This window comes from Microtus pennsylvanicus, chromosome 9 (genome assembly GCF_037038515.1).
Source record: "Microtus pennsylvanicus isolate mMicPen1 chromosome 9, mMicPen1.hap1, whole genome shotgun sequence".
NCBI classification, from domain to species: domain Eukaryota; kingdom Metazoa; phylum Chordata; class Mammalia; order Rodentia; family Cricetidae; genus Microtus; species Microtus pennsylvanicus.
Genome location: NC_134587.1, coordinates 24,737,393 through 24,756,633, shown reverse-complemented (window position 1 = coordinate 24,756,633; position 19,241 = coordinate 24,737,393). Strand labels below are relative to the sequence as shown.

Below are 19,241 nucleotides of genomic sequence, written 5' to 3'. Positions count from 1 at the left end.
ATTGTAAAAAATAATTTTATTATAATGAGTTCAGAAGTAAAAACATCACATACCTAAATTAAAATAGGCATTCAAATACTTTCCCTGTCCCAGACTTGGAGTCTTCTTAAAATTCTGAACATAATTTCTCAGAATCAAATGATAAGTGCCTAATTAATGCTCCTTTAAATTATGCCATCAGATTATACACTGGGGAAGATATGCTTTGAGATTTTTTATTGTCAAACAGAGACACAAAGCCTTACAAATGACTTTACACATAACACTGTGACTTTATATTGTATCTATTCAAATGTCATGGACCTTGTAGAGATCTACCCTCAATGACAATTTAGCAAGAGGTATTATGTTATAACTCAACCATATAGAGTATGATTTATTGGACTATGTGAATTGCACACAGACCTATTTACTATACATTCTATCAATTATGGCCTTCCTAATAATTGTACATGTGCTGATTGTGGAATTGGTCTTCTAATGTAATCAGTTTTTAAATAACTTGAAACAGATTGAAAATACCACCTAACCGTGTGCCACCATTTGGGTGTAATTCTGGAAGCCTAAAAGCTTTCAGTACAATAATCACAATGTACTCTGCCCCATCTATTGTGTTACTACCTAGATCTCTTGATGAAAGTGTCTATAATTCTGAACTGAATTTCCACCCAATGAATGAGGCCTTAAGAATTTTAGCCACTTCCTAATCTTACCCAGTGTGATCAAGACTGTTCATATTTCCTCATTGAAGTCTTACTGCCAATCAAAGGATTTTTTTGCACCTCCAGGAAACTCTATTTAACAATAATCTTTGCAAAATAGGAAAATTGAATTATATATGTTTACTCTGTCATCTATAAAATTATATTGAACATCTCTAATTTCATTAATTGGAAGGAAATGAAGAGATTTTTAGCCAATGTGTAATAACCATGTAGAAATTCTCAGAATCAGAGTAGATAAATTTCAATAAGTACTTGGGTGATGAATAAAGAAAATGATTTACAAATGCTTCATTTAACATGGGTGTCTCTTTCATTTAATGTCAACCTCCCCTTGTTTTATAACAATTTATGCTTGATTTAAAAATTCTATCATCTTTAATACCAAGAAATGATTTTTTTAATTTATATTCTGTGTGTTAACTTTATATCAATTATGGGACTAATGTAATATTTGATTATAAACCAGGAAACTATGTCTACAATTGGTAACTTTATCTTACTTTTGAAAAATTTGCAACATGAAATGGAATTTAGCCTGTAATAGTGTTTATAAGGATTAAAAACTTTCTATTAAATTTAGCATTAGGAATAAAGAAGATGTACAAATCGGTCATAGGTCACAGAAAAAAAAGTAATGTAATTAATTTTAATTGTTTAACTATATAGAACATACAGAAATCTAAAATTATAACCTCAAGTACAAATACAATTTATTGTATTTTTACTTGTATTGTATTATTGTCATTTTTCTTGTATTCTATAGGCGTTTAAGAATCAATTAGTTATCTGGATGGAATTTCAGAATATCTTAATGTTTAAACGATTTTAATAACTTATGTAGAGAGAATATCCTTCATTTCTTGATTAGGTACTAATTTTAAAACCAACATAGTTCCAATTCAAATATTTAAATATTCAATATAAAATAATACTTAAAGCACATTTCTAGCTGGGTGGTGTGTCACTTGCCTTTCATCACAGCACTCCGGAGGCAGAAGCAGGCAGGTCTCTCTGAGTTTAGGGCCAGCCTGGTCCACAGAATGAGTTCCAGGGCATGATCCAAAACTACAGAGAAATACTGTCTCAAAAAAAAAAACCCAACAAAACAACAACAAACAAACAAAGAAAACCAAAACACATATTTGGGGAATTTTCTAGCAAACTTGTACCATTTAGTTAACACTTTGTATCAGAATAAGTTTATGACTTTATGACTTAAGTATTTGAATGTGTTTGACACTTTCATTTTTGTGTGTGTTTTCTTTAGATAAGAAATGTTGAAACCAATCAATGCTTAGACAACATGGGCCGCAAAGAAAATGAGAAAGTGGGTATATTCAACTGCCATGGCATGGGAGGTAACCAGGTACACAGTCTTTTGCTTTAGCTCCTTATTTAGGTGTACAAGAGAAAGGTTACTATTAAGATAATCAGTGTCTGCCCCGGTTTACATGCCAATAATAAGTGAATGGTCATTCCAATCAACAACTAAGTATGCCTATCTCATTGTCCAGCTATCTTAAGACAGCAATGCAGAATTCAGTGGAAAAGGTTAAAACTCAAAATAAACCTACATTGAATGAAGACAGTCAGAATACTTGAACATCTCATTTTATCAAGAATTACTTAAATTCCTGTGCTTTGATTTGCTATTAACTGAATAAGAAAACAATGATTTTACAATTGCAGTGTTCCCAGTGGTGATTATTCTGTATTTTGTTCTGTTAATTATTATGTATATAAGAAATTCTAAGAGTTATTGAATTTCAATAAAATTTGAATGTGTATGGTGAGCACTGGAGCAGACTGAAATCTAGGATGGATTTCCTGAGTGGCAATCCAATTAATTATCAGAAACCTACCAGAGAACAAGGAGGAACCTTACCTTCACCTTGAGCCCTGGAAAGTTTCTCTGGGAGAGACATCAAGAGTCCACTTGTTTGTGAGTACCTGTACTGTAGCAGTCCTGATGCGTTACCTTAGGAAGCCAACTTTAGTTTTCCTGGAAACGATAATCACAACACTGAACCTGAAACAGCAAATAGTCAGTGAGCAACCTGTCTACAGAAGCTGATGTAGAACAAGAAGTTCTGTGTCAGTGGTAACATTTGTGGGCCAAGTGAATTGAGGTTGCAACAGCCGTTCTGTCTACCGTGTGTCAATATCTATCCAGTGCAGTGGAATGTGGGAGTTTGCTTCACAGAGAGCTTGCATGATACACTCAAAAATGTGAAAAGGAATTTTCTCCATTAAAAACAAAACAAAAACATTAAAACCCTAATTAGTGTGTTTCAAAGTTTCAGTTCTAGTAAGAAGATACTTAAATTCAAGTTCCTAGCTTATTGCATTTGGAAGATAATGTAAAAACAATTTATGAAAAATAACTGTTAAAAACTGTACAAAGACTCCTGTTATTCTATCATCTCTACCTTATAAACTTAATGACAAATAGAAATCAAGCCAATATAGGTATACTTACATAAGTACTTAGTAACGTTTTTAAACATACATGTATACTTATTTCAGAGTCTTTTAATCTACAAAGCAATCAATACAAATAACTAAGTAATGCTTGATTACTTACAAAATAAAGAAAAAAATTAATTTTTTCATATTAAGTCACATGATTCATAATCCAACTAAGGTAGCATGGTACATACAGAATGCTCAGTTCATTTTGGCCTGATGAGATTGTCTTCATCATTATTCCATTATTCCAGTTATGTTCTCAAATATCTCCCTTTAACTGTCAAAATGAAAAACAGTTGGCATTACATAACCAGTTGGGATCACCCATAAAAATATGTACTTCCTAGTGTTATTGTTTAGACAAGGAAGATTGTATTCACATATTTAGAAAAAATATGTGTGTATATTTACATATGTTTATGTGTATACATATACATAATATACACATATACACAAAAATGTAATAACATTTAAAGAAGAAGGAGGACATGAATTTGAAAGAGCAAGGGGAGATATACGAGAGGACTTGGAGGGAGGAAAATATGAGAGAAAATGATGTAATAAATTATAATATCAAAAATAATTTAATAATTTGAAAAACAAAATATCATTCAGAGACTTACGTTAAAAGCAAGAGAAATATGCCCTTATTCTTTAGTATTGCTCAGTTTTCAGAAATTTTTCTTTTATTCTAAAAACTGGATAGTATAAAACAGTTAAACCATATATAAACCTCTATGGTGATGATTTTTTTATGATGATGGTTTTTGATTTGATGAAATTCAGTATTTCTAAGTTATTTAATTTTTTAGTTCCTTACTTTCAGAAAAGCGCATATTTAGGATGTTATTCTGATTTATCCTTTCTGTTTTCCTGTTTTATTCTTTTATGTTGCTATGGAAACAACATCAATTTTTTATAGTTATCTACTTGTGAATTTTTACAAGTAACCTCCAGCCAATAGAGATATTCATACTCTCCATCCTGCTTTATACATAAGTCATAACAAACCCCAATATTTTCACTTCTATGGTGTTTCCTTAGTGGTTTGTTTTTAATAGGTCTCCTGTAGCCCAGGCAGGCCTTGCTCTTCTTACATAACCGACATTGGCCTTGACATCTTGGTCTTCCTGCCTTCATCTCTTTTGTGATGGCAATACAGACTTGACCCACCATAAACCACATTCACTTAGCTGCATTTCTTAAACAAGTCATTTGTTTGTGGATAAGGATATGTTAGCTATACCACTTTTCTCAAGAATTTTGATGATTGAACTATGTTACACTAACTTTAAGTTATTGTACAAAATAATAGGATTGCATTGATGTTTTTTAATTATTTGCACATTAAAAATTATACTTTGCTGTTATATGTATGTCCTCTGCCACAACTCTCCTACACTGACTGGTCCCATTTCTACTCTCAATACCTTACTTTTATTTCATGTTTTCTTAACGTCCTCTGAAGTTTCTTGCTCCCTCCTTCTTCTTTTAGAACTCTTTCCACCGTTAGTAGATGCCATTTTAATTCATGTCGTAGACTCACACACATGCATAAGGCATGTATAAATTTAAACCACATATTACACATGAAAGAAAATCTGCAGTATTTGACATTATGAGTTTGAAGTATTCTCCTGCTCATAATGATCTTCAGTTCCATCTTCCTTCAAATAACATAATTTCATTATGCTTTACAGTTAAATAAAAATTTTATTGTACATATGTACCACACTTCCTTTAGTGATAAATCTACTGGTGGTATCTAGCTGGTTCTATATCATAGCTGTTGTGAGTAGCACAGTAGCAAACAGGCTTGCACCAATATGTCTTTGGAATAGTGACTTGGACTCTCTTGAATTTATACCCAGGAGTGTTATAGCTAGATCACAGGGTAAATTTTCTTTTAAAAATACTTTTGGTGAATCACTATATTCATTTCTATAATGACTGCACATGTTCTTTCTATTGCTGAGAAGAGACACCATAACCATGGCAACCCTTACAAAGGAAAACATTTAATTGAGGGGGAAGCTTACACTTTCGGAGATTCAGTCTATTATCATCATAGTGGGACATGGTGGAGTGCAGGCAGACGATGGACTGGAGAGGTCGCTGAAAGATCTACATTTTGCAGGCAATAGTAACTAAACTGAGCTACTGGCTATGGCTTGATCATATCTGAGACCTTGAGCATATCCCCAAAGTGACACACTCCAACAAGGCCACACCTTTTAATAGTGAAATTCCTTCTGAAGCCAACTGTCACCCATTTTCAAAGGGCCTGGTTTGGTCTTTCCAACCTGTCAGTCTGAAGTCAGTGAGCCTTGGAGAGGCAGAGCATCGAGCACTGCAGGTCCTGGGAACTTCATGCTGTTATTGAGTGTAACTCTGCTTGTTGCTCTTGTGATCCCCATATCCTTATAATCTATGAATTGTGTGAAAACTCACAGGGATTTTCTAAGTTCTTCCTGGACAATATTACTGGTACTCATAGTAATAGTGATTAACTTTTTCCAAGCGTTTTTGCCGAAGCAGGTTGATGATTCAGCCCCCCTTAGAAAGAATTCATACATGTAGATTGGCAGTAAGGTTAGGCTAACATGTTTTTGCTAATGGCTTTGGGATATAAAATCTTGGGGAACAATATAAAGTTTAGAAAGGCACTTTTTAAATTGTTGAGCCAGGGACTTGTTGAGGTCAGGGGAAACAAACAACCACCTCGCTATTGCTGACTGACAAAACTTTCTCCCCAGAACGGGCTGGTGCTCTAAGGGTATGATTAATTCCTTGTACCCATTTCTACCCTCAGCTTCCTGATATGGTTTAATAAAAAAATAAACTGTTGATGAGTGGGTATATACCCTGAGGATTTAAAATAGAGATGACTGATTTTTTCATATACAAAAAATTAGATTTGTGATTCTTCTTAAGATTTTTATATGATTACCTTCTGAGATAAATAATAAAAAATGATCGATCCTTTCTTTTTTAACAACAAAATGCAGCCTGACAGTAAAAGAACTGGCTGAGAAAAACACCTTGCTTGCTTACACTTCTTTAATGCATAGCAAGTTGCTTAGCCATGAATGTATTTGGGTCTTCATAATAATGTGATTTTCATCTTTAATATGTAAAATGTTTAATCATATAAGGGAAATTAATATGTAAAATGTTTAATCATCTGAGGAAATGAGAAATATGTTGTTTTTGCTTGTATTCATTACAAAAATTTACTTGAAAAATAGAATGTAGCCACATTGTAAATTTTATATTGCTTGAGTATATAATCTGTAAGTGAGAAATAAAACGAGAAAGAAGGGAAACATAAGGGTGGAAGAACAGAACAGATAAAGAACAGAATAGGAGCCACCGGCAGAAAAATAAACTGAAGAATCAAGTTTTAGACCTCAGATACAAAAATCACTTGTGTGTCTCGGCATCTGTTCTAGTGGTTTCCTATCCACATCTCCTCTCCAGTTTCTCTGGACTGTTGAAAGCTGGTCCTTACAGAAACATTCTACTGTATTATTTTCTTATAACCCATCAATTGAACTTCAGTTTTAGCTGTCCCACCTCATATTTTCCCTCTTCTCTTCCTCTCTCATTTGATCCTCCTGTTTCAATATCCCCACATCCATTGCTAACTATCTCTTCTCTTTTCTTTTCCTAGGGTGATAGAATCCTCCATTGTAGTCCCTTATTCTATATTTAACCTCTGTGCTTATATGTGTTGTAGTCTGCTTTTGAAAGCCTAACAGCCAGCATCTACATATAAGCAAATACTATACTCTCTTTTTGGATCTGGGTTAACTTACCCAGAATGATTTTTTTTTGTTGAAACAATCCCCCCCTCCTCCCCGCCTCCCATTTCCCTCCTGCTCCTCCTTGATTTTTTCAAGGCCAGTCATTTATCTACAAACTTCATTATTTCATTTTTAATGGCTTAGTAATATTCCATTGTGTAAACGTACCATGTTTTCTTTACCCATTTATTTGTTTTTTTTTCGATATTTATATAATTTTATTTTTGAAACAGGTCATTTGTTCTGAAACAAAGGTGAAGGGAATGTTGACAGATATCTATTATATTTCCAAGTTTCTGGCTATCACAAATATAATAGCAATGAATGTGGTTGAACAAATGTCTCTGTATTAGGATATAGAGTCTTGGTATATGCCCAAGAGTGGTATAGCTGGGTATTGAGGTAGGTTAGTTTCTATCTTTCTGATGAACCACCACACTGATTTCCATAGTAGCTGTAGATGTTTGCATGCCTAACAGCAATGGATGAGAGTTTCCTTTACTCCCTGTCATTGTCAAAATGAGTCGTCATTTGTTTTATTATCTTGACAACTCTGATGGGTGTAAGAAGAAATCTCAAAGTTTTGATTTGCATTTCCCTGATGATAAAGAATATTGGTCATTTCATTAACACTTTACCTTATGTCCTTTTTGGTAGGAAGCTTACATATCTTTGTTATATTCTTCAATAACCGTATATTCGATATATGTGTATATATAACATATATTACATATATATTAAACTGTACATATAGTTTAACTTTCATTTCATTCCTTTACTTATTATGTCTTACTTTCTACTTCTGATTTGCTTGTTAATATTTAAGAGCTTGAGATTTTATTATTTTTGAGCTCTCTGATTTTTAAAAATTTATTAAGAATTTTATTCATAAATAAAATTTGTTTCAAATTCACCCCTATTTACTTCCCACCAACTCTTCACATATCTTACAACTTTTTCTCTTAAGTTCAAAATCTCCCTTTTTAAAAAGCCACTATGTACCCTTAGTGCTGATAATATATATGTATGTATGGCATTAACCACCAAAACATGGCTGCCTACGAGGGGCCATACCAGAAGAAAACTATTTCTCCACCTCCTAGACAATGTGATTTGCAAATAGTTTTTCAGATAGAGTTGGTACTTGGTGAGCAATTCCTCTTCCAAGGCTAGGTTTTTTGCTTGGTTGATATAATGCAGGTTTTTGTGAATGCGGTGACAGCTATCATAAGTTCATGTGAACAGCAGTCATGTGTCTAAAACATAAGTTTTCCCAGCATCTTCTATTTCTTCTCATCCTTATATTCTTTCTGCTCTCCTTCCTAGCATGGTACTAGAGTCTTGGGCAGAGGGTGTGTGATATATAATGTCCAGTATAGGGTTAAACACTCCACAGCCTCCTTGTCTCCATACTTTGAACAATTGTGTGTCTCTATTAATTAACATATACTGCAAAAACAAGCTCCCCTTAGGAGGACTGAGGGCTACACTAATCTGTGGTTATAAAGGTAAGTATTTAATGGCAGTTTAATTCTATGTCTCTCCAGGAAAATATCTGTAACAGATTCTCCCCGAAGGTCTATGCTCCATCTAGCCACAAGTTCTCAGATGACTCAACAGTAGCACACAAGAGCTCTGTATTCTAAATTCAGCCTTTAATCCAATAAGAAAGTAGTTTATTATTCCTAACACATTTTTGCTACTATTACACAAATGAAAATAATTTTTCCAGGGTAGTCATTTTTATACTTCACAGCGTTCAAAGCCACATAAGACTGTTGATTGCACACACACCCCTGCAAGGAGCATGCCTTGTACTTTTCAACACTGTAAAAGCCAGTCAGTAGCCTCCCATGCCTAGAAACTGTCCCCTAAAATTGTTTTGCCTGTACCTCAAAGATATGGTTAGATGTGGTTTCAGTTACATCTAATTCTAGGAAATTTTAAATTCTTTTTATTTCTTCACTTAGTTCAGGAATATATTTTTTCAGTCTCCAAGAATCTCTTAAATTTCATTAATTTGCATTCCTATTGATTTTTAGTTGTATTTTTGCTATTTTTCTGGTAAAACAGGAAATTATATAAAGGGTATTTTTTTTAATCACTGACATTTACATTGTGACATACAGTGTAATATCTTTTAGAGGTGGCTGCATGGTACAGTAGAAGACTATATATTATGTGTTATTAGCTATAATATTCTGTGGCTGTCGGTCTCCTTGATTTATGATGTTGATGCATTTTAATTCAAGCTTCTTCATTTAATTTAGTTTATATGCTGTACCTAGAGAACAGAGTGGTTTATAGATATCATTGCCTCTCACAGTATCAAGAGCTATCTAAATTTCATGCCCATTAGTGTTTGTGCTACAAAATTAATAGCCCTAACAGTTGATGCATTTATATTTTTAATTATTACATCTTCATGAATAAACATTTATATTAATATGTATTGATCTTCTTCTCTTCTGCATAATTTTGCTTCAAAATCTACTTTATTAGATATCAGAATAGCTATGCAAGCTTGATTTTGGCTTTCATTTGTTTGATGCAGTCACGTTCATCTTTTCAACGTCAATGGATCTAGTTTTTAAATGAGGTCTGCTGCTGTCTGTCCTGTATTGAGTGATATACGACATTTTATGTTAAGGTTATTAGTAGCACATGTTTCCTATCCTATGATTCCTTTTGTGGTTGATTGGATAATTGTTATGTTTTTCCTCACTTCTGGGAGTCAAGGCTTCTCTTGATTACTGTGATGAATTTCTCCCTCACTCTCCTTTGGTCATCTAGTTCTGTTGTGACATATCTGTACCTAGTCATTGTGATTTTCTTTTAAAATGCTATTTAAGTATTTTCTACTTTACTTTAAGTACTTTCTACAGTGAGGGCTTGGTGCTCATAAGCTGCCAAATTGGTGATTATCTTACAATGCTCTTATCTCTACGTCAGTTTTAAAAGATAGTTTTTCTGAATATTGCAATTTTAGTTGTCAAATGTTTACTTTTAGGATTTCAAACTTATTCTTCCATGCATTCTTGCCTTTATATGTCCTTGTTGGATAGATCTCATAATATTCTGATTCATTTTCCTTTAAGGTGACCTGATATGTTTTCTATTACAGCTTTTGATAATTTTTCAAGTCTTATTTTGCATTGTGTTTTGTTATCTTGGCTGTAACATTTTCCAATATCTAAAACATTGTGAACTTGGTATAATTGTTATAAATGAAATAACTTATAGATCACTGATATAAAACATATACTAGATGACTTGGATTTTATGTATGTCTTATGGAGAGGACCTAGAATCCTGGGAGCAATTCAATGAAATATCATGTCTATACTCTCTGATACGCTGTGAAATATATGATCATTTAATTCCTGTGAATAGTCACCTTTTCACAAACTTGAGTCATTTTGTTCCTTTCCACAATCTCATTCATCATTGAGGTCTAACATAAAAACTTCTAAAGTAGTATATGTCATTCAGACCTTATTTTCTTATATTTACATAAATGTCTCATATCCTTCTTCGTAGTCCCTTCATATCCAGTGTCTTCTGTATCTTTTTTCACCCACATATTAAATATACTCCATGATTTCACTGGCTACAGCAGTCATGCTATATCAGATTTCAAACCTTATTAAACTCTTCATCAGTTTTTCACTGCTTGAAGAACAAAGTTCAAATTGTTTTGAATTATACACTCAGCTAACCATTTATTCTGTTACTGCTGGATATTCTGCTTGCCTAAGTATAATCTCCCAATCATTTCCTTTGCTCGGGTATCTGTATAAAAATTTCCCACTCCCTGGGCATGTGCCACATAGCTTCAAATTTTCCACAGTGTATTTGTTTTGTCTCGTCATTGTATATCTGGTTACTCTGTGCTCTGATCACAAATTTAAACATAATTTATTTGTCTTCTATCAGATATGCTTTTACTAATGTAATCTTGCCCTGCATCAGTCATGTTTCAGTGGATGAAGTGTAATTTAATTTGATCTTCCAGGGTTTAACATTTAACATTATTTGCACAATTTCCTTGTTTTAGAAGAGACTCTATATCAATGGTTCTTAACTTTCTGCATGCCACAGCACTTAAATTCAGTCCTTCAAACTGTGGTGGTCTCCAACCATAAAAAATATTTTCATTGCAAATTCATGACTTTAGTTTTTTTACTTGTATGAATCTGATATCTTGTGTTTGATATGCAACCTCTCTGAAGCAGTCTTTTGGCTCCTAGGTTGAGAACCACTGCTCTTATCCTTTTACCTAAAAATTGGTGAGAATCCATACTTACTGCTATGGATATAAGCTTGAAATAAACTTGCAATATCGAGTATTATACAACATTAGAAGTATGAATAAAGAGAAACTGCCACTTTTCAAATTTATGAGTTTAATAGGAGTAGTGACTGATCAGGACAAGTCATCATGGGACAACCTTAATGTGCATGTCCCTGTCATTTGCATAACCATTGTTAAGGTACACAGCACTGTTGTCTAGATTTTACTCAGGAGGAGTTTATTAAGTACCTTTCCAGTGTAGAGGAATGACTAAGGGGAGGAATCCAGTTTGGAAGCCGATAAGTAGGATTCCACCCAGAGATTGCCTTTACTGTACTCGCATGGATTTCCATCATGCTCCTTAAGGTTGTGAGGTTGCAACCACAGTGGTTGCTCCTGAGGTTTGAGAAGGTTGATTTTTCTCTTCTCATCTGGATGCATACTACACAACATAGATATTGCCCCGTGTCAGAAATGTAGCAAGTATTTTTATGACTGCCATTTTCTTAATATTTTCATGTATAGACTGGAAATAACGTATTTCAAATAATATTTGCCTTTATTCTTTCTTATTGGCGAAGAGATACTTTTTCATCATACATTTATTTACACTTTCTCTTCGCCCCCCCCCCCCCGTGTGTCCTTGGCAAGATTCATGTGTGTTTGTGTGTTTAGCTGACAACAGGATGTAGTGGAAAATGGTTCTGTCCTTCCATCATGTGAGTCCCAGGAAACAGATTCAGTTTTTTTAAATTTTTTTTTATGTTTTTTAACTTATATTTCTTTGTATTTTTTTCCATGCAAAAATTTACACTTCCTTCCCTCCTCCCATTCCCCTCCCACTCCCCCACTCCTTCTCCTCCCTCCCCCTCTCTCCTTAAGAGAGATCAGGGAACCTTGCCCTGTGGGAAGTCCAAGGCCCTCCCACCTCCATCCAGGTCTAGGAAGGTGAGCATCCAAATAGACTGGGGTCCCAAAAATCCAGTACATGCAGTAGAAACAGGTCCCAGTGCCATTATCGATGACTTCTCAGTCTGCCCCTATTGGCAGCCACATTCAGAGAGTCTGGTTTGATCACATGCTCGTTCAGTCCCGGTCCAGCTGGATTTGGTCAGCTCCCATTAAATCAGGCACACTGCCTCAGTGGGTGGACCAACCCCTCGCCGCCCTGACTTTCTTGCTCATCTTCTCCCTCCTTCTGCTCTTCAACTGGACCTTGGGAGCTCAGTCCAGTGCTCTGATGTGGGTCTCTGTCTTTATCTCCACCTATCGCCAGAGTAACCTTTTAAATTTTAATTGTACCATCTTAAAGAAGTCAGCAAAATAGCTGGCTTGATTCTCAGTCATCTTGGATATGTATCTTCATTTAAATCATTTCAAAACCTTATGAATGTCATATAATATGTTATGCAGAGGAAATAAAATGTCCTTTTATATACAAATTTTATTAAGTAGTTTCATTATCCACCCATTTTATACATCTATTTTATTGTCTGCTTGATAGAATTCTTTTGTTTTAAATGTTTAAACATAAGTAAAAATATTTCAAATTTGTGACTCTATCTCAGTGCTACCAATCATTTATTATTAAGTTAAATGCAAGTGTTGTCAAATTGTACATATACAACTGTAATAGACTATGATACATGTAGTGTGTATATGTTTATTTATTTATTCATGCATATTTTGATTCTTATTATAAGCCAAATAGGTAAAAATATATTTTATCTCAGCATTTCTGAAACGAATAAAATATTAGATCTCTAGGCTCATCATAAGTGATGTCTTACTTACCTATATTTTGGTAGATAAGAACATAGAAAGAAAAAGGGGCATTCAGAACCAGGTCTGATGAAGTTCATAGTCTAAGAGGTTTCACAAAGTAACAAGCAAGAAAAGAACTAAGCATAAGAAATAACAGCAGAGTTACTGCCATGAACTAAATTGCAGGTCTGGAGCTGAACAGTGGAAAGTTAAAGTTTATAAATAGAGAAACTATTTTAATGGGTTATAAATGTCAGGAAGGGAAATTTCATTTAAGGGAACAAAATAGAAACAGGGTAGAGTAGAAAGATTATGGAAGGATAACCTGTAAGCTATTCGTAATAATCCTCACATAAACACTTGGACATGCACTTTTGTTATTAAAAATGGCATGGTGAATACAGACCAAATAAAAAAGGCTTTTTATTTTTGATACTTGGTGACGAAGTACAATTTCACAGCAAGCGGGGACAGAGCATAGAATATTTTTTCAATTTGTTTCTTTTATTCTGTTATCAAAAGGTTTGATCCAATACAAAGCAAGAAACTACATGTGGTATTGTACAGAAATGATATATTTCCAGTATAGGAAAAAGGCTTCTGTGAGTTACCATGGGAACTGCCTAGAGTCTGTTATAATTCTTAATCTTCTAATGGAAGTCTACTGGATAGATGTGGATCCATTGCCACCCTCCAGTTGATATTCCCTAGGAACATGTGGGATGTTTACTTTATCTGAAAAGGTAAAGTACTACATATAGTTGTAACATTCCAAAACAATTTTGTTTTATTTTATGACAAAAATTCAGAGACATATCTCAGGATCATTGTATCTATGGAATGATCAAAGGAATTTTGAGAAGTTGCCATGCCAGTGAGTTCAATCTATTGCCTTCACAGTATAAGAAACAAATGCTCTACCATTTCTCGGTGGGGAAAAGTGCCATGGTCTAATCAAACTACCAAAGATAACTGAACTTTCTGTACACTTAGTGAGTCAAGAAAATAAATCATCAACTGACTTTCTCAAATATACAGACTTTAATAACAGAATGATTCTGCACTTCAGATCCTCTGAGGCTCTTATCTCCATCCTTTAAATTGAGACTGCACTTTAGTTTTCCAGCTGCCAGACCCAAATAATCACACAGAAACTACATTAATTACAATATTGTTTGGACAATGATTCAGGTATATTTCTATCTCTTACAACTTAAATTAACCAATTTCCATTAATCTGTGTATCTTCATGAGGTTGTGGCTTACCAGTAAGATTCTGACATTTTTAACCTTTGGCAGCTACATGGCATCTGTTGGATTCCACCTTCTCTCTCCCAGCTTTTAGTTTAGCTTTCCGTCTTACCTATATTCTGTCATATCCTAGGCCAGAGTAGCTCTTTATTAACCAATAGTAATAAAACATATTCATAGCATACAGAGAGAAATTCCACATCATCCCCCCTTTTCTGTCTCAATAAAAAGGAAGGTTTTAACTTTAACATAGTAAAATTGCATAGAGCAAAACATTTGTCAAGCAAGAATTACAGTTACAATATTTCTTTGTGAGTCTAAATTTTAAGATCTAATTTATCTTTTATTACAACTAAGGAAAACTCTCTATCTATAACTGTCTTCAACTCCATCAAAGACTCCAGAAGGATATAATATTACATAAGTAAGCAGGAATTGCATTCTAAGCAACTTCTAAAGCTCTAGAATTGACAGAGACATAACGCTGCCTGGACAGTCAACCAAAGTTCTTCTGTCACATTGGGGCATCCATCTTCAGTCTACAGGCTGATAGTATCTGGCAGACATTTCCATGAAGCAAGAAATTTGAAAGGCCATTTCATCTGTGTTGTCATTTTGTCAGTAACTTTCTTCTGTGTGCTGCAGAATGACTGGCAGGCTCTTTCAGGGATCTGGAACCCTGAAGAACTGTCTCACCTTCCTTAGGCAAGTTCAGCAGTAATTTTTATGTGGGTCCTACAAGTCAAGTTTAAACAGCATTCTGTTAGGCATTCCAGGCAAGAACAGTTTCTTGCTCAAATGACTATCCTTATCACATTGAAGGCAAATTTCATAATAAGTTTCTTCAATGCCCACCAATCTCTCTGAAGTAATTGGTAATGCCAGAAGCAGACATGTCTCATTGTTGAGAAAAGTCCAAATTCTTAAAACATTTTATAAGTTATATTTTGTAGGTCTTTGAAGTGTTGAAGATTATCTATCTAATTAAAATGTATCTCCATATATCTAGAAAATCTAACTAACACAATTAAAAGTTTGACTGCTATAAATGACTATTAATCTGTATTTCTTAACTATACACTACATTTTTAAATGAGCTACACAAGACTTTGTTTTATTTTTCTATAATTGCCTATACCCATTTTTTCTTGATCCTATGTACATATTTTAAACATATAATGACCTGTTCAGAGGTTTATTTTTGTCTTAATGTCTCATTATTTTGTATCTATACTCCTTAATTGACCAGGACAGTTTCTGAAAATGCTAAGAAGCATGTATAGGACTAAAGTTGTGGCTTTGCCTTTTGATCCATCCAGTACAACATGGTGGAGGTACATGACTCTGCAAACCATCCTCACCACTCCACCTCTAGGGATTTAGGGAATCTATGTTGCCAGAGCCATTCTTGCCATCATGAGGAACCAGGAAACCAGCTCTTAAAGAAGCCATGCCTCTGCTTGCTGCCAGCAAACAAAGCCTATCTGAAAAATTCAGCTATCAAGAAGCTACACTTGTCACCCTTTTTGTGTGTTTAGAAGTACTTAAAAAACCTTTTTTAGGTTTTATGTGGATGTGTGTTATCCCATGTTGTGCACCATTATGTAAATGGAAACTGTTCTTTTGTTTTCTGGCATCTCAGACCTGAATAATCACATAGAGACAATATTAATTACAACATTATTTGGCCAATGGCTCAGATATATCTCTAGCTAGCTCTTACATCTTAAATTAACCCATTTTTATTAATCTGTGTATCACCACAGGCTATGGCTTATTGGTGAGATTCTAACATCCTTCTCCTTTGGCAGCAACATGGCATCTGGTTGACTCCACCTTCTTTCTCCAAGAATTCAGTTTAGTTTTCCCACCTACCTATATTCTGCCCTGCCATAGGCCAAAGGAACTGTTTTATTAACCAATGGTAACAAAACATATTCACAACATACAGAGGGGAATTTCACATCCCCATCCCTTGATAGCTGATGATCTGGATGTCCATCAGCATGCCCTGTTTGTTGGGGAATGTTAAGGATTGGTTCCAAGGAATCCTGCATGATAACCAAGTAGTCTACCATCCATATACACCCAGAAGCATCAATATGCAATAGAGTTTAAATTATAGCTGTAGGCTTAACTAGAGCATAGTACACAGATGCGCTTCCAAATCCTGTTCATTTTCTCATTTTCCACTGGATTCCAGCTCAGCATCAGAATGTCAATTCCTTTGCCTCATTGACTGAGGGTTTTCATTTTCAGAGCTTGTTTTGCTTACCAAGGCAACCTAAGGTATTATTCAATTCTATTCCCCTCAACTACACCAATAAGCACATATAGCAAATAAATTTGAGACAAATAATATGCATGGATTGAGCACCTGTCTCTGAGGTGACTTTTCTACACTTGTTGAGGACACACCCAGGACTATGCTGAGCTATGCAGAGTCTGATGTTATGAAAGTGTGTCATTTTTGGGGTGTGGGGTGTGTTCTGACCTTTCCTAATCTAGTACTGATTTTTCTTGGGATCATCTACCTGATAAACTGCTTTCATATAGAGCAATCTGGAGTAAAAGGATTGTTCTCTTTGTATCCAACAATATAAAATGATATAAATAAATCTTTAAGCTTGGAACTACAAAGAAAAAAATAGTATTATTTGGACCTAAAGAAATATTGTGTTGAGTTGAGAAGTTAACATTTTTAAATCATGTGTAAGTGTAGTCTGCCTTCAAAGATATGAGGTAGCTGTAAATAATAAATGGAATGTATGTATTTATACCATAGAAATATTATAATAATTTATCTAATATATATAAATATATATAGTATATGTTAGATAAATATATATCAGATAATCCTTTAAGGAAATGATCTTATAAGGAGTAAAATTCTTTGAAGATAAATGTTACAAAAATTGCAAACAAATAATCTTCACAAAGCATATCAGATTATGCCATTAATTTGTCATCATTAAACAGATAATTTACATGGATACATAAACACACATACTTTCATGTCAACATCACCTTACCCAGAGAAATTTTGAAGGAAGGAAGCTCCAAAGAGAAAATGCCCCAATCAAAGCGGCCTGTGCGCAAACCTGTAGTACTTTTCTTTGATTGTTGGTTGATGTTGGAGGGCCTGACTCACTGTGGGCAATGCTTCTCTTGGGCTAGTGGTCCTGCTTGCTATAAAAAAGGCAAACAAGTGAATAGCACTCCTTCATGGCCTCTGAATCAATTTCTACCTCCAGGTTCCTTCCTACTTGAGCTTCTTCAATGGTTTACCTCATTTTTGTACTGTGATGTGAAAATATAAGTTAAAATGAACCCTTGCCTCCCAACTTGATTTGCTTTTGGTCCTGGCGTTTTATCTCAGCAGTTGAAACTATATATGCTTTTGTTTACATCTGTATGCCTATATCAATATGGACATTAAAGGTCATATATCTGCCAGAGCAATTTGTTATGGTTAGGTCTTGTACTATAGCCTGAATGAGGTCACACGGCCATGCAGATAGCTAGTGTTTTCTCCCCACATAGCTAAGCATTCTGTAATGTAACTTAAAGCTCGAAGTTTCTGATGATGGCTCTTCCGACCCCTGCCACATACACTATCCTGACCTAAATCACATGAAATGAAAAGGCTTGTTATCCTTAAAGGTTTATTTTAAAAAACATTTTCTTTAGTCTTAGGCAGTGTTCTATTGCTTTGAAGAGATACCATGACCATGAGAACTCTTATAAAGGAAAACATTTAATTTAGGCTGACTTATAGTTTTTTAGAGATTTAGTTCATTATCATCATGGTGGAAAGTATGATCACATGCAGGCAGACATGGTGCTGGAGAGGTAGTAGAAATTTCTCTGTCTGTATCCCCAGGCAGCAGGAAGAGGAGACTTATTAGGCTTGGCCTTGGCTTCTGAAACCCCAAGCCTCACCAACAATGACACACTTCCTCCAACAAGGCCACACCTCCTAATCTTTCTCAAGTAGTGCCACTCCCTAAAGACGAAGCATTCATATATTTGAGTATATAGGGACAATTCTTATTCAAACCACCACATATTTTTTTAATGAAAATTTGCTGAGAATCCTCATAGGGAATTTTACAGGGGTACTCTGATGATAAAGGCTGTCTCATCTCTGAAGTTATTCTTCTGGTCTCCTGTTTCCACCTTCGTTTTTTTATCTATATCTGTTATACATCTATGGTCTATCTATCGATTTATCTATCGTCTATCTGTCATCACTGTCATCATCTATCTATATCGATTACTTATATATCTATCCATCTTCTACCACCATTCATTTGGGATTAAATATCCATATACACCATTGCTTCTGTATAATGTTTTCACTTCACATGCCCCAATCATGGTCTTGAAGCATATTCATTCTAGTAATATTAAAGAGAATGGTGCATCAGCTTCCTTTGTGGAGCATCGCCTTTTTTTTTTCTGACAATATTTGCCATGGTGCTAATCAATGAGAGAATCTTAAGAGGTGTGTGTGTGTGTGTGTGTGTGTGTGTGTGTGTGCTTGTGTGTGTGTTCCTGCCCATGAGTAAGCACTATCCTACCCATGGGTTTACTTTTCTTCTTCTGCAAATAATTCTTAAGAAATAATGCAATTTTGAAAAAAATTAGAAAATAGCAACAGAAAAATAATTTGACCATCCTAATCTACATAGCAAATTCCAGGGCAGCCAGGAGGCCATAGAAAAACCTTATTTCAAAAAATTGCTTTTATTGCCAGTGATGATAATATTTATTACAGCAATTTTATACAACAAAAACAGAGAAAACAGTTGGAGGCAGTTTAAATGGAGGGAAAGTTTTTATACATAGATGCTAATATGATAAATTTAGCTATTAACAAAGGCATATGTGGTTTGACTAAATCTAATACACTTCTGAGATTTTAAAATT

The 19,241-nt window shown here is 34.5% G+C and overlaps 1 protein-coding gene across 1 annotated transcript in view; it reads left to right on the top strand.

Moving 5' to 3' along the window:
- Galnt13 (polypeptide N-acetylgalactosaminyltransferase 13) overlaps window positions 1-19,241 on the top strand; it is a 474,675-nt gene that overhangs the window by 432,669 nt on the left and 22,765 nt on the right. Inside the window, exon 11 of the mRNA XM_075985188.1 lies at window positions 1,993-2,091. Within this exon, the coding sequence (XP_075841303.1) occupies window positions 1,993-2,091 (99 nt within the window). The remainder of the gene's footprint in view (window positions 1-1,992; window positions 2,092-19,241) is intronic.